Raw genomic sequence first — 16,311 nt, 5'->3', positions numbered from 1 at the left:
TGCATCGAGTCCCTTTTGTTTCTTTTGGACAATGCTACTTGCCAGTTTTAACAACTACAGCAGATTTTACTATTCAAACAGAACCAGATGGGACTCCAGTTCAAAGAACATGTCAGAATTAAATACTTCTTTTTTAATTAGTTGCTCCTGATTCATGCAAAAAGAAAAATTCACATGAGAGTGGGAGAATGTGTTATAAATCCAGATGTGACAGAGCCCATGTAACCACTATCTCCTTTCATCTGCCAAAAAAGACGGAGGTCAGCCCTTGTGTGGGGCCTTCATTTTTCTTACTCATTTTCTTGTTGTTCTTTTGCTGTGACTGCAGTGGCAGTCAGGGAAGCCAGCCCTTCCACTGCCCCTGTGCTGTTGCAGCCTTATCTCATGTTATTCTAACTGGCTGGATCAAGTCTTCTGGTAGGAAAATTCATCTGTTCGTTCACTTGGGACTGTTTTACTATGAGCAAAGGTTTTATTTGTTTCCACCCAGGAAAATGCTCTCCTTTAATTTAACTATGGAAAAAGGCATTAATTCAGGCAATTAAGACTAAAAGAAAATTCGTGAGATTTTTCCTGCCTTGCACTGTTCTTCTACTTGGGTATTTTTATTCTTTACCCGAATTTTAAAGTGTTCAATTGTTATCCTTTGCTCAAAATGTTTCATTGCTACCATTTTGTTTTTCGACAGCATGAATAAATTATTTGCAAAGTTTTGCTTTTCAGTGGCCAGTGCTAACTTTAAACTAATAGTCAACACAATCAGAAATCATTTCATATTCCTTACAATTATATAAAATAATGAATCTCCAAAAAGAAAAGCTATTGGATTTAATTATTATTACTGAGAAATTATAAACTATCTTTCTAATCATTATGGTTATAAAATATGAATTGGGGAATAGCATAGGTGTAGCAGCTCATACACGGGCCACCAGTCTTATCTGGGGTATAAGTCCTGGGTCAAACACTGGTAAGTTATGTGACTCTGAGAAAGGTACATATCACTTTGTTCCTCTGTTTCTTTGTCCATAAAATGTCCCTTGTATGATTGTTGTGAGAATTGAAAGAGACACTGTATATAAATTTAATCCTTCATAAAATGCCTAACACGTAGAGGTTTCACTATGAATTTCCGGTTATTAATGGTAATTTTAGCCTTAGCCATCAGCATTTTTTCTAGGTAATACCACCATAGGGACACAACACAGAAAGAGATAGGGAGCTATGTCACTAACTCTAAAGCGACTGCATTCAGATTCATAACGGTAAGAAGTCCAGGATCCTAAGTTAATGAGCACAATGGTCAGGTACTGTGAGTTAAGCCCACAGAGCCTAGAATAGCATTGATGTTCACAGGCCCAGGCTCTGTAAAAAACATGTGTTTTATCTAAGGAAATGAGACAATTGCTTAAAAATATTTTCTTTAGCTTGTAGTGTCAAGTGATGAATTAAACAGCTCTTTGAGTCATCAGAGATGCCCCAAAGAAAATCCGACAGTCTCCCCCTCAAAAAATATTTTCCTGTTTTTAATCAGACCTCAGCTCTTTGTCCTCTATTTTTTCAGGCCCTTGTATTGACCTGCCTTGGGAGTGTTAAAAGCTGGTAAACGCTCCCTTGCCAATGCTAGCTCAATGGGCAGTATTTTATTGAGTAAGACAGATTTTCATTTTAGAAATGAGGCTTTCCACGTTATGACATTACCAATATTGGTTGGTTATGTATTATTATAGAAAGCAGTGATATTCATTTCATGGCTGGAAGGCTGCGTGCTGGTGTTTAACCAGCAGTTTGCAAAGATTTGCTACATGATTTACTACACTTGCTGCTTTGTCCTCAAGTGATTCCTGGTAAAATGTGTGCTTCTCCTTGCTTCTCTTTGTCTGGGGAATGTGTTTCCTGTCATTATTAAGACAATACCATGGCCATATGGTGCATGTGGATGGTTCCTGTAGATATCTTACAACAAAGAGTAAGTTGGGAGCATGGTAGAACCCAGTGCCGTGGGGAGGTGGGAGTTCGCCACCCAGGAACTGCGAACATCGCCCCTTCACCCCTAGAAGTGGTGAGGAAAACTGTTTTCCTCTACTCACACAATTTTCCCCACCCAGAAGGAAAGGCTTGGGGTTTCCTCTTCTGTATCTGCTAATAAGATCTTCTCATTGTGAGTGGAGCACAGTGTGAAAGTAAGTTGTGGGTAGACTTTCCACCACCAGTGTTAGAATTTCATATCCATATTGGAAACAGGGTATTGTGTTGGGTCACATTTCTAATCATTATAGTGCCAACGGCGCTATGTATTATAACTTAGAAAGTGGTCACCAGCTGGGCACGGTGGCTCATGCCTGTAATCCCAGCATTTTGGGAGGCCAAGGCGGGCAGATCACTTGAGGTCAGGAGTTCAAGACCAGCCTGGCCAACATGGTGAAACCCCATCTCTACTAAAAAAAAATACAAAAATTAGCTGGGCGTGAGAGCGGGGGCCTACAATCCCAACTACTCTGAAGGCTGAGGCAGGAGAATTGCTTGAACCTGGGAGGTGGAGGTTGCAGTTAGCTGAGATCTCGCCATTGCACTCTAGCCAGGGGACAGACTGAGACTCTGTCTCAAAAAAAAAAAAAAAAAAAAAAAGGAAAAGAAAAAGAAAGCGGCCACTAGAACTCAAAAGGAGTTTGATAAAGTTCTGTAAAATAGCCTACATGCCATCGATAAATACCAGATGTTTATGTTTGTCACACACACAGAGGGAAACGTTCAACAATTTCAGTGAATGCATTTGATGTTCCATTCCATCCCTGCCCACCGCCATCATCACACCCCCTCACCATCACCCTTAATGTTAAACAGAAGTATATCCAACTCAGATGTGAAATCACATCCATCTTCTAATTAAAAATAAAGCAGCTGTGAAATAATGATATTCTTTCAAAATAAGAAAATGGTGATTAGAGCAGAGCTGATTGGGTTGAGGGAAAGCAGGTTACTTAATTATGGTTATTGTGTGTCTGAATTTTTATGGAAAGAAAGGAAGTATTGTTTAGGACGATGAACCCTCCAAAACATAGAGGGGTGGCATTGTGTAGAAGTACTCTGGGTTGTGTCTTTGTCTTTCCAGCTGCTTGTCTTGGGTCACCAGTCTTGCCTATTAGCATGTGACGTTGATGAGAACTTAGCATGATTCAAAAAGCTAAGCCACCAAGACGATGGGTAGTGTTTGATTTGGAGTGGGTTTTATGACTACTGATCATTTCAACTTCAAAACAACCAGAGCTCATATTCTTTAGAGAGCAATACATTTTTTTTTGACAAATAATGTCAATAGTGGTGAGGGAAACATAATAGGTTGTTTAGTGTCCATGATTTCATTCATTTATTTTTTCCTGCTTATCTCTGCAATTCCTGCTCCTCCTCGTCCCTGGAACAGTCTTTTCCTTTGTGTCCACTCACAAGCTCCTACTGTTTATCCCCCATAGCCATCCTGAGCATAGAAATCAGCTCCCCCCACCTCCAGTTCTCTGTTAAATTGTTTACCTTTTCCTTGATGCTGCATGATACCTGTCTGTACGGTAATCATGGGTTTGCGTTTTGCACACTCTTACTGCTCTTTATATCCTAACAACTTAATATAGAACTTAGCAGATAAGCAGTATTAAATGCCCGCTGATAATGTTAATCCAATTGAGTAAGATCCAATACCTAAATATTCACAGCCACTAAAAATTATGATGTAGAAAAAATAGTAGTGGCACTAGAACATCTATAAAACTCCATTATAAAGCCAGTTATCAGGCATAGAGGTAATATGACCTTATTTTTCAAAGTAAAAACATGCATACAAATATTCACATGTACTTTGCATGGGAAAAGAAACTCTGCAAGGCTATGATTGGTAATTATTTCCTAATGACGGTCTTAGGGAGACTTAATTTTCTTCTGTCATCTTTACTGCATTTTATGAATTTTCAGTAGGCATTTATTACTTTTCTGCAGGGAAAAACATGCTTTTCAAAGGAAATCCACACAACAATCTAGAAGGAGGTACAGCAAAAACAGAATGATGAATTCAGTGATGGGGACATGAGCTATAAAGGGATTTAGCCTACTAGGCCAAAAAGAGGAAAAAGTCATTGCCAGTCAAAAAACAGACAGAGGTTGTTTTAGGGCAAAGGAACTTCGTATGTCAAGACATGCAGCCAGAAAAGGCTTATATTCTGTTACAAGCAACAAATATTATAATATGGCTGGGTGATACAGTTGGAAAGAGAGACATGTAGCAGGAGGCTAAAAAGGTAGATTGAAGCCAATGTCATGACTAGCAGAGACATCTACACCAGTGAGAAAGGCTTGTAAGGGAAGGAGAAAACTTTTCATCTACTCTTTAAGGTGTTGCAACTGGGGCCTGCAAATTAAACTGACAAAAGACAGATTAACAGGAAAAAAAGGCATTAATATTTTAAATTTTACATGCACAGAAGCCTTACAGAAAAGAAACGAAAAACCAAAGAAATAGATTCAGATGCTTATACACCATTTTAACAATGGGTGATAAGTTGTGGATAAGTGACTTGAGAAAAGAAAGAGGGTTTGGGCTTCTAGGGTGGATAAGCTGTAGGAAAGTGACTAGGAGATACATACACACACACACACACACATATATGGGAAACTAATGGAAAATAGGAGTTATTTTAGTAAGATGTGTTTATGCAAATTTTATCTCAGTCTCCACTGATAAATGTTGCTGTCTTCATTGTGGTAGAGTAGAGGGGGAAAATTTATGCCCCCTTCCCAAAAGGAAATGTATCTCCTGCTTTTAGGCAGAGAAGGGGAGGGCATAGAATTCTTCTTGCATCTGTTGATTCTCGATTGCCTTCAACTCAAAATAATCTTCATGCCAAAGTGGCAAATTTTGGGGGTGGTGTCTTCCAGAACTCTTCAGATATGAACACCAAGGCATGAAGTCTTTCTAGGTCTCCTGACACAGACACCAGCAGTGTGAGCAGTGATGCTTATTGAGCAGGACTTTATCTGTCTCCCCTCAAACTCTCTCAGGCACTTGAGAGTGGAGGGCAGATCCTTGTTAGAGAATTCCCCTAAGGCATTAAGAGAAAGGACTCGTGGAAAGAACTTCCCTGGTCTTAGCAGTGAGGGTTGCACAGTGCTGGAGAGGCTGTATGTCGTTAAGAGTTCTGGGTACTATCTGGTTTTAATTGCAGTGGTTCAAGCCCCAATCCTAATCACTTGGTGAGGTTGTCATCCATCCTTACTAAACCCACTGGCAATAATCTTAGGGAGAAAAATGAAATGAAATTTCAAGTATCCCTGTGTGGTAAATAAGAGAATCTGCAGAGTTTTAAAGCACAGCAGGAAACTATGCAATTACAAGAGGAGGTTGCCAATGCATTTCATTGCTGTTGAGAAAAAAAAAAAATCTTTCTTTTTTAATGAGTGATTCATGCATATGCTTTGGGTGCCTTTGTATCTTCCTGTGTTGGATACTAGTTAATTCCAGTCAATTGCTCCTTCCTCTGATGTCAGCTGTTCCTAATACCTAGGAATCTTCTGTTTGATCACCAGTTAACTTCTTTCCTACTTAGTAATTAAATCTTACTCCAAAAACCAAAATTTAAATAATAGAAAAAGGACAACCAGGGAATGAAGTTCTAGGGTTATTTCAAATCAGTCCAAGCTGAATACACACTCTTGGGAATTTAATCATTTCCAAACTAAAGAGCCATCTGTAAGTTTGACAGGAAGAGTTTATTTAAATAGCTCTGCTTCATGCTTCCTCGGACTTCAAGATTTTAAGGACCCTTCAGCTTGAAAGTAGCTGTGGCATTGGGCATGACTTTAATGGACAGTCAGAAAAGCACTAAGTGATCTGAGAGCATTTGAAAACAGTTAACATTGTTCAGAGCAACCATTTTTAGAGTCCCCCATTAACTTTTAGATTGCGGCATTGTGAAATCAGAGAGTTTCTGCAGCAACTTAAAATCACCTATTTGTCTGGAATACAGTGAGATTTAGGGTTGTCAGATAACATAGATACAGAAAATCCATTTAAATTTGAATTTTATGTAAGCAATGAATCAGTTGTTAGTGTAACTACAGCCCAAATGTTGTATGGAACACACTTATACTAAAAAAAAATTTGGTTTTGCCTGACATTCAAATTTAACTGATGTTTTGTACTTTTATTTGCTAAATCTGACAACCATCAATCACCTCCCCTTTTTGAAATGTGTACATGAGGGAGATAGGAAGTTTAAAACATTCATCAAAGTACCATGGTTCACTTTTGAAAAACAAATGCAAATTTTGGTAAACAAGTATAGGCACTTGATAAGAATATGTTGGTAAAATACTTATTCGTTAAATTAAAATTATAAAATCTATTGTTATTATTCTAAAATATTAAATTCTATTAAATTCTTGTCCCTTTTTCTCTTAAATCTGGTGAAAGCACACAGAGCCTAGAGTTTATATCTTTAAAACTAGGGAAATGAAATAAAGATTATTTTGCGTTGAATGATAGCCCCATTCTTTCCAGATGAAATCTACCACTACTGCTTTCTATAACTTCAAATTGGCTTCTATGTGCTGTTTTTCCTGGATGTAGACAGCATGTTGATTTAACTACTCCAAGCTCCTTCAGGAAAAAAGCAATTCATGAAAGACAATACGCCTCCATGAGGCAGGCTGTGCATAAAATGGAAATTCTTTAAGTGTTCGTGGCCCATGGGCACTGGAGAATTAATTGAAATATTATATTCTGAAAATTGAGTTGTAATATGGCAACTGGAAAGCAAAATTCAAAAGTTGGGAGGGGGTTGGGTTTTTTTATTTGTTTTGTTTTATTTTATTTTTATTTTATTTTTCGAGTCAGAGTTTCTCTCTGTCACCCAGGCTGGAGTGCGGTGGCGAGATCTCAGCTCACTGCAGTGTCTGCCTCCCGGGTTCAGGAGATTCTACTGCCTCAGCCTCCCGAGTAGCTGGGATTACAGGCATGTGCCACTATGCCGGGCTTGTCAATGCTAGTAGTTGTAATGTGTAACTATTTTCTGTGTCCTTTAAAAAAATATTTGCCATATATTTGTGGACTTTTTTTTTAAGCTTGTGTATAAAGCTGGGCATACAATTGATGGAGCAAATAATTTTATAGGAATAATCAAATTTATTAAAATAAATTGAAAATATCACTATTATATACAAACTAGTAATGAGTTTTCTTTCAAGATTTTTCTTAGTTATTAATGCTGGTAATAAGGAGAGTTAAAGAAAACAAAACCTACTCTACTGGAAACATCTAACACATATGAAAGAAGGAATTATAGGAGGTCAGAGTGGAAAAGAGTCTTCCAAGTTATCTAATCCCACTCCTTCATTTTACAAATGAGGGCCCAGAAGCCTAAAGATGATGGCAGAGTCTGGACTGGAACACGGAGTGCTTGCTGCTTAAATCCATTCCTTCCCACTCACATCACAGGGTGCTGGGATGAAATCACAGACCCTCGAGATTTCAGTCACCCTCTGGTCATCACTACTCTGATGCCTTCCAAGAGCCCCACCCCTCAGGATATGAGACAGGCTAGTGAGAGATGAAGGCAAGCCTGTCGTGTTGAGGAGTTTTTCCACTGGAAACTTACCAGGAGAAGGTTGCAAGCCCAAGCAGTTGTTTCCTAGAGACATCAGTCTCCCCCACCTGATGACTTGGAATCCACCTGCCTCTCAAACTGAGCTGCAAGGAGAGAGGCCACAGGAAGATGTGGGGAGGGAAGAAATCTAAAGCTGAAACAGAAATCTTTACCCTCTTCCTCTTTACTCCATCCCAAGTTATAAATCTATGGCCCCTCTCCCAAACCACAACACCCTTAGAGCTTTCAAGTCAGTATCGTTTCAGTCTGCATTTAATGCGGAAGGAGGTAGGATGCCAAAGACAGAGGGGAAATGGGATTATGTTAGACAGGAATTCAAGTCCAGGCCTCTCCATTATCCATTGTGTGAGTTTATCTTGTTTGTCTTGATTCTCTCTTTGCAAGATGACATATATGAATGTGCAGTTTGGAAAGTATGATATTGAATCCAGTTTTCTCTTTTGCACCAGGGATCAAGCAATCCTGGTTGCAACAGTGAGAAAGGTCTTTTCCTGGCCTTCCTAACAATGGGAACCAACTTAAGGCCATGCTGTCTTTTGTTGACAAAAAGAGTCAAACTCTATAAAATATTTGAAGAGATTTATTCTGAGACAAATATGAGTGAGCAGTGGCTTGTGACACAGAACCTCAGGAGGTCCTGAGGACATAAACCCAAGGTGGTCTGGGTACAGCTTGGTTTTATATATTTTAGGGAGACATGAGACATCAATCAGATACATAGAAGATGTACATTGGTTTGGTCCAGAAAGGTGGGACATCTGAAAACAGGAGCTCCCAAGTCATAGGTGGATTCAAAGATTTTCTGATTGGCAATTGGTTGAAAGAGTTAAGTTACTGTCTAAAGACTTAGGAATGTCTGGGTTAAGATAACGTACAGGTAAAGACCAGGTAGCAGGCTTCAGAGATAATATGTTGTAGATGTTTCTTATCGACTTAAAGAGCTGTTCTATCATTAATTCCAACAGAGATGAGGGTATAATAATGAGGCTTGTCTGACCCCCACACTGTCCTATCATAGCCTGAACTAGTTTTTCAGGTTAGCTTTGGAATGCCCTTGCTGGGACAAGGTGTCCATTTAGATGGTCAGGGGACTTAGAATTTTATTTTTGGTTTACATTGATCATGCCTTTGCCTTTTTTTAGAAGGAATGGAAGAGAGGAGTCAGGGACTGTGGACACCCGATGGAATTAGGCCCTGTTGATCCCAGGTGGATGAAAGCCACAACGTGGAGCCCACCGGAAAAGATGCTTTGGGTTACCGTGCTGCAGGGATGGTGCACTGACCACGCTTGTACTTGTCTTGCAGGTAGACTTGGGCCTTCTGCGCTTCGTCACGGCTGTCGGGACACAGGGCGCCATTTCAAAAGAAACCAAGAAGAAATATTATGTCAAGACTTACAAGATCGACGTTAGCTCCAACGGGGAAGACTGGATCACCATAAAAGAAGGAAACAAACCTGTTGTAAGTTAGGCTGCCACCGTGGCAACCAATTTGGTCTTTTAAATGGATGATCAATTTTTACTTGTTTGTTTGGTAGCTTTCTGTCTGGCCTGGTTTATTTTTGAATTGATTTGAAATGAAAAGTGCAATTAGAGGTTTAAATCTAACCAAGGGTTCTCATGTTCCCAGATCCAGAAGCCGGGAGGAAATTATGTGAATGTTTCCAAAAAAAGTCAATACAGGCCAAATTAAGTGTCAGACTCAAGAATTGCTGTAAGCCCCCCATGGGGACACAGATTCTGCGTGGGATAAACACTGTCCTCTTAGAACCTTAGGAATTTGGGGTTTTGTTGTTTTTCCCCCCTCGATTTCTTCATCCTTTCATAGATTCTTTCTGTCTGTAATCAGCTAGTTTTAGAAAACATCTTTTCATCTATCTACTGTGGCTCACAAACTAATTTACAAGTGCATTTGACTGCTTCTTGTAAGAACGCGTGGAACCAAAGGTATTTCATTGTGTTCCCTCAGATCACACGAATAACACATTACCTCCATACTGCTTTCAACCAAGGAGGCAGCACAGACCATACCGTGTCCCTCGGCGCTCTGCCCTAGCTCATTTGGAACAGAGATGTTTTTCTCAGCCTGCCTGTTTATTTGAAGTTACACTTGCTCTGATTTTCTAATCAAAAGATTTCGGAGAATTCATACTCACCATCTCCCAGAAATTAAAAGCTTGCCCTGGAGGCTGAGCAAAACACAGGAAATTGATGAGGATAGGAGCAAAGATCCAGGTAGCTTGCAATGATGGGCTTGGGAAGAGGCCAATTAACCTGTCCTTGTCTCTCTTTTGAGCATTCACGTACTTGATTTTCTCCTTGTGGATCTGGAACTGAGAAAAGCCCCCTGGGTGTGAAGTGAGAAAATCTATTAATTCCCTTTGATTAGCAGTGAAACCCCCACTCTCGGACAGGGCAGGCAAGATGGAAGCAGCTACAGATAGACAGCTGTTCTGTAGGAGGAAAATGCTATGGGCAGGCAAGTTCAAGGCCATTGTCTAGTCCTGGAGGACATGGAACCAGTTTGTCTGGGGTACAAGAACCTTCCTAGTCAACGCTCATGGAGATGAAGTGAGTAAATTTTGACCCCAAGTTTCATGACTGATTCTTGTTTGGGAATAAATTTCCGAAGACATACTTTAGGTTCAAGGAAATAAAAAATCACTAACTCTAATGAGGCACCTACCAGCCAAAGAACCCAGAGAGAGCCGGGAGAGCTGACCTTAGACTGTCAGGCCATTTCTTTTTAAAATAAGCGCTACTTCAGGAGCAGAAAACCAAACAACACATGTTCTTACTTATAACTGGGAGCTGAATGATGAGAACACATGGATGCATTGCAGGGAACAACACACACTGGGACTTGTCCGTATCGGGGTATGTGGGAGGACGGAGAGCATCAGGAGAAACAGCTAATGGCTGCTGGGCTTAATACCAAGGTGATGGGATGATCTGTGCAGTAAACCACCTTGGCACACAGTTACCTGTGTAACAAACCTGTACATCCTGCACAGGTACCCTGAAACTTAAAGGTTGAAGAAAAAAAAAAAAAGAACAAAATGGAACCATGAGGTGAAAGGTCTAAGATCATGCTAAGTGATAAACTTAACTGGTATTTCATTATCTTTATACTGGAATGCATGCAGATAAGAGGGCTGAAAGAAAATAGCAACATGACCATTTTTTGTTAAGGAAAAAAAAACCATACGGGCTATTTCACCAACATGTTTTCTTCAACTGTTGTCCACTGGTTGTTTGCATGGCCCAGAAGAGGGGGGCTGTCGGAGAGCACCCACAGATTCCAGGGGTGTTTGACAGTGCCCCCAGCTTGCCCTGGGAACCCCCGGCACACAGAAGGGCTTCAGGGGGAGAGGCAGAAGGAATAAGGAAGGAGTCGGCAGAGAGCTTGGCATCTGTTCTGAGCACTTTAGCTGAATCTAATGAAATCAGAATCTAATGAAATCTAAATGAAATTAGAACATCCACCTAGAGCCTCATGATTGTTGCCCACCCCACCTTTCTCTGTACTTTAGGGGCTGAACCCCTCTACCTTCATTCCCACTTTGCTCCAGGAGTGCAGCTTTCGACCACCAAAAACTCCAGCAACCCTCTTCATGTTGGAGAGAATGTGTATAAAACATGATTTTCAGCAAACAGAAAACTCCCTCAGTGGGAGGAAAATGCACCTCCCCTCTGCCTGCACCAGGGCACACAACTCTCCTGCCAGACTTCTGGTCTCCCTCGGACAAGCACTCGTTGCCCCCATAAGGAGAGCACCATCATTGGCGGCCCTCCTTCCCTGGCAGCTGCCCATTACTCTTTGTCACACAAAAATGCTCCCACACAGATTGATTTCCAGGGAGAGATGCTGATTTAGGGCAGAAATCAAAAGGCCATCACAGGCTGGGATAAATTAGGATATCAGATCATCTCAAGAGAGAGACCAGGCTAAAAACTGACTTATTTAAACAAAAATAGAGACCGGGTCTTGCTCTGTCACCCATGCTGGAGTGCAGTGGTGCAATCATAACTCACTGCAGCCTTAAATTCCTGGGCTCAAGCCATCCTCCCAGCTAAATCTCCCAAGTAGCTGAGACCACAGGCATGCACCACCACCATGCCTGGCTAATTTTTTTTTTTTTTTAAATGGAGAGATGGAGTCTCACTATGTTGCCCAGGCTGGTCTCAAACTCCTGGCCTCAAGCAATCCTCCTGCCTTGGCCTCCTAAAGTTTTGGAATTACTGGCATGAGCCACCACACCCAGCCACAACCAACTCTGTAAAGCATTTGACCACCTTTAGTTGTGCAGGCCACTTAAATTCAATAAAGTGAAAACACAAGCCCGACTTTCACAAGCCCTTTCTCCCAGGTGGAAGAGCAGGACTTGGGAAACCATAGACCTCCTTCATGTCCTCACCTGGAAAGATGGGGAGGAAGCTGCATGCCTCGAGTGAGCCCCATGATGCTCCAGTTATGCAGCCTAAAAGGAGGTGTCTGACCCAGCTGTGCTGAGAAGCATAGTGCTGAATGCATGAGGCACGGGACTGAGAAATGTCACCGTCCCACGGGCTGTTCCCAACCCAAGGCAGAATTAAAATCCAGGAAAGGGGAGGCAGAGTATTCTGTGATGGTAAACTCTCTAGTCCTCAGAGATCTTACTGGAGAATGCTGCTGCAGCCCCCCGCCCAGGCAGAGTGGCCCCCACGAGTCCTTGTGGGAAACATCCATTCATGCCTGGCATGCATTACATTTGCAGTCACATGCCTCATCTTTCTTAGAATAAAATGACTCAATTTAAAACTAAAAGCAGAATCCCAGCACTTTGGGAGATGGAGGCAGGCGGATGACTTGAAGTAAGGAATTCAACACCAGCCTGGCCAACCAACATGGTGAAACCCCATCTCTACCAAAAATACAAAAATTAGCTGGGTGTGGCTGTGGGCACCTGTAATCCCAGCTACTCAGAAGGCTGAGGCAGGAGAATTGCTTGAACCCGGGAGGCGGAGGCCACAGTGAGCCGAGATCGCACCACTGTACTCCAGCCTGGCTGACAGAGCGAGACTCCATCTTAAATCAATCAATCAATCAATCAATCAATCAATCTTGAAGCACAAGCCCTGGAAAAACTGATTTTTAGTTAAAAATAGTTTATAACTCAGTTTTGACTTTGACCACTAAAACATAATTTTACCAATAATCAAAAAAGGATTAAAGTCACGCATTAGTGTGAGGGACAAGATCTTCCATCAAGGAATGAAGTCAAAGGGGAGAACGCTATTTGAGCTAGTACTGTAGCTGCAAACACGACCTAGAATTTCAAAAAGCCAGGCCCTATAGTTTACTTAAAAAGCATCCCTTCTGGGGATTCTTGGGAAAGTCAAACAGTGAGAGTTCCCATGACACGTCTACAGTATTATTTTGGTCCTCTGGTAAAGTTAATAGTTTCACACTTTTTAGATAATAGCATGCATTCTTTAATCAATATTATCCATATAATAGTGCTTTTAAAGACTCTAGCCTCTCAGAAAATTGAATCGATGATTAGGACAGTATTCTATATTAGACATCGTTCTGATTGCTAATTGAAAAAATTAACATGGCGAGTTATTAACGCCATCTCATCCTTGATCGACAACACTGAAATTGTAAATAATTTTTACAACCATTTGTGAAAACACATTTATGGATTTAAATCCAAAACCTCTGCTAAAGAAAGGCACTTTTTTCCCCCATACAGCTCTTTCAGGGAAACACCAACCCCACAGATGTTGTGGTTGCAGTATTCCCCAAACCACTGATAACTCGATTTGTCCGAATCAAGCCTGCAACTTGGGAAACTGGCATATCTATGAGATTTGAAGTATATGGTTGCAAGATAACAGGTAAGCTGTGGAAGATTGAAGACTGAATCTTCTAAGTCGAAGATTGTCTTGTTTTGATTTATGCAAACCTTTAAATACAGGGTGAATAAGTTTGTAAATGCAATCATTTTTATTTGACAATTAAAAGCATCTACTTTGGATTTAGACAAATCCGAGTTCAAATCCTGCCTTACTACACACTAGCAGATTTTTTTGGTCAATATACTTACCTTTTAAAGCCTTAGTTATCTCACCTGGGAAATAGTCATAATAATTTATGCCATACAGCCTAGTTGTGATGATGCATTATTAATAGATAATGGATATAAGCACGTAGCACAGCCTGGCATGTGGTAGGTGCTTGTTTACTGGTACCTTTTCCACTAGACTGTAAGCTCCATGAAGGCAAGTATCATGCCGTTCATCTCTGCTTCCTGGATGCTGACTACTACTTAGTAGATTTACAATAAGTAACTGTTGCATGAAAGATTCTCCAGCAGTTTTATTTATTTCTTTGTTTCTTTATTTTGAGACAGGGTCTTGCTCTGTCACTCCGGCTGCAGTGCAGTGGCATGATCATAGCTCACTGCACCCTCAACCTTCCAGGTTCAAGTGATCCTGCTACTTCAGCCTCTTGAATACATGTTGGACAACATGAGGGCACCAGTGTAGACAACTAATTGTAACCCCTATGTTGCTTGGGCTGGTCTCAAACTCCTGGGCTCAAGCTATCCTCCCACCTCGGCCTCCCAAAGTACTGGGATTACAGGTGTGAGCTACTGCCCCTGGCCAGCTTTATCTTTTTATTTGTTTTTCTTTTTTTTTTTTTTTTTTGAGACCGAGCCTTGCTCTGTCACCCAGGTTGGAGTGCAGTGACATGATCTCGGCTCATGGCAACCTCCACCTCCCAGGTTCCAGCGATTCTCCTGCTTCAGCCTCCTGAGTAGCTGGTACTACTACAGGAGTGCACCACCACACCTGGCTAATTTTTGTATTTTTAGTAGAGATGGGTTTTCACCATGTTGGCCAGGCTGGTCTTGAACTCCTGACCTCAGGTGATCCACATGCCTCAGCCTCCCCAAAGTGCTGGGATTACAGGCGTGAGCCACCGCGCCCAGCCTGTCCATTTATTTTCTTGCATGACTATGTTATATTCTGCAGTATATAGCAGTCATATTAGAATTCCTTTCCATTTTAGTAAATACATTGCCAAACTTTCATTGAAACAACCACCACCAACAAAAAACCAGTACAATGTGATCTTTATAGTAAGCTTGGAAGTTCAAAGACAGAATCAGTTGACCCACTCACTAAAAAGTAATTAAAAGCAAGCAATGTCTAAAAGTCTTTGAACTACCTTTAATATTATGTTATATATGTATTTAGGGTATTTAATTTTTTATTCCATTTTTCTGTTTATCCTCTTTAGTTTAACTGTTTTTAGAGGAGAATGATACTGACTTTGGAAGGAAAAAAAATCACTTTGGCAATATTCCATGAAATTACAAGCAATTTTGAGAAGAGCTAATGAACAGGAAAAACTACACTTGTTTATAGTAGAGTTCAGCTTGGAAAGTAAAAACCAACATCTGATTTTTTAATGAAAAATTTATTTATTTCCATCCCACAGACAGACTTGTTTATTATTTTAGGACCTAAGATTTAGAAAGTTCAAGGCCTTAGAGGCAGGAATTGGGTGGAGAGGGGTTTGAAAGAAGAAAGGACATTGAAAAGTTAGATATAACCTTGGCTTTATTTTTGATCAGCAGTTAGATGACAGAAAGTTCTAGGTCATTTTCAGAGCATTACAAATTTGTGCTGTTATTCATAAATTTGTAGAAACAAGGCCATTTGAGGTTTGGGTGGAAATTTCTGGCCCATTTCTTCAACCTTATCTGATGTCATTGTATTTTAAAAAATGAGGTAAACTTCATAAAGACTCCAAACATGTTAGTCAAAATTCTGAATTTCCAGGCTCTTAGAGATTTATGTCACATCCTTTTAGTTGAATACAATTTTTTTTATACCTAAACTGTCCTTTTCAATTTTCACAAGGATTTCCCTGAGAGGTGATGCTAGGAATGTGAGCAAAGAAGGTAAATAATTTGTTCAATTTTTAAAAACAGTTAAATGATCTAGTTATGTAAACTTAGATGTCTAAAATAGCATATCCTAATATTTTCATACATAATTAAGTAGCTATTTTTCATATAAGGTGCGTCCTTTCAGTTCCTAGTGCTAGTCTCTTAATCATGGTCTCCACTATACTTTTAAATATTTTCTCTCTAGTAAAATGTCTCTAGTCTCCAAATAATTGCCACAAGCAGGTTTTTGGAGAGGCTAACACGTTACGATAGTCACATGGACAGAAGGCAGGCAGACATATCCAGGCTTGACTGTGGACTGTCCACTTAATGTGTGCATGACGGACCATGGATAAGACATTGAGACTCACTCTGATCTCCTTTTTCTGGTCTGTGAGGATCACCTTAATGCAACTATAATGAGGAGTAAATGAAAGAAAATTTGGAACACCCCTGGCTTAAACTAAGTGCTCACTAAATGGTACCCGTTAGACTAAAATAGTACATGGCACTCAATGTATTGAACCTAGCATATGCCCCAGCAAGCAGAGCCTCTAATAAGACAGTAATTTCAAGTTTTTCTTCTTGATTATCAGAAGCAGATAATTTTCATTTTCTTGAAATGAAAATCAAAGGTCCCCTTGAGTAGAGATTAATGAAAGGAGGACTACAGTATTCCTGCTGGACTAGATGGTCCAGGAGAGCAGGGGACCTGTT

At 40.5% G+C, this 16,311-nt stretch overlaps 1 protein-coding gene across 5 annotated transcripts in view; it reads left to right on the top strand.

The window, feature by feature from the left end:
• The window catches only part of NRP1 (neuropilin 1), a 157,134-nt gene that overhangs the window by 99,706 nt on the left and 41,117 nt on the right, over positions 1–16,311 (top strand). For all 5 annotated transcript variants that reach the window (XM_507736.8, XM_001143690.7, XM_001143771.8 and 2 more), the window contains exons 7-8: positions 8,955–9,110; positions 13,387–13,531. In XM_507736.8, the coding sequence (XP_507736.2) occupies positions 8,955–9,110; positions 13,387–13,531 (301 nt within the window). The remainder of the gene's footprint in view (positions 1–8,954; positions 9,111–13,386; positions 13,532–16,311) is intronic.

Source organism: Pan troglodytes, chromosome 8 (genome assembly GCF_028858775.2).
Source record: "Pan troglodytes isolate AG18354 chromosome 8, NHGRI_mPanTro3-v2.0_pri, whole genome shotgun sequence".
Lineage (NCBI taxonomy): Eukaryota > Metazoa > Chordata > Mammalia > Primates > Hominidae > Pan > Pan troglodytes.
The sequence above is the reverse complement of the archived record's forward strand: the minus strand, read 5'-3'. Positions and strand labels throughout refer to the sequence as shown.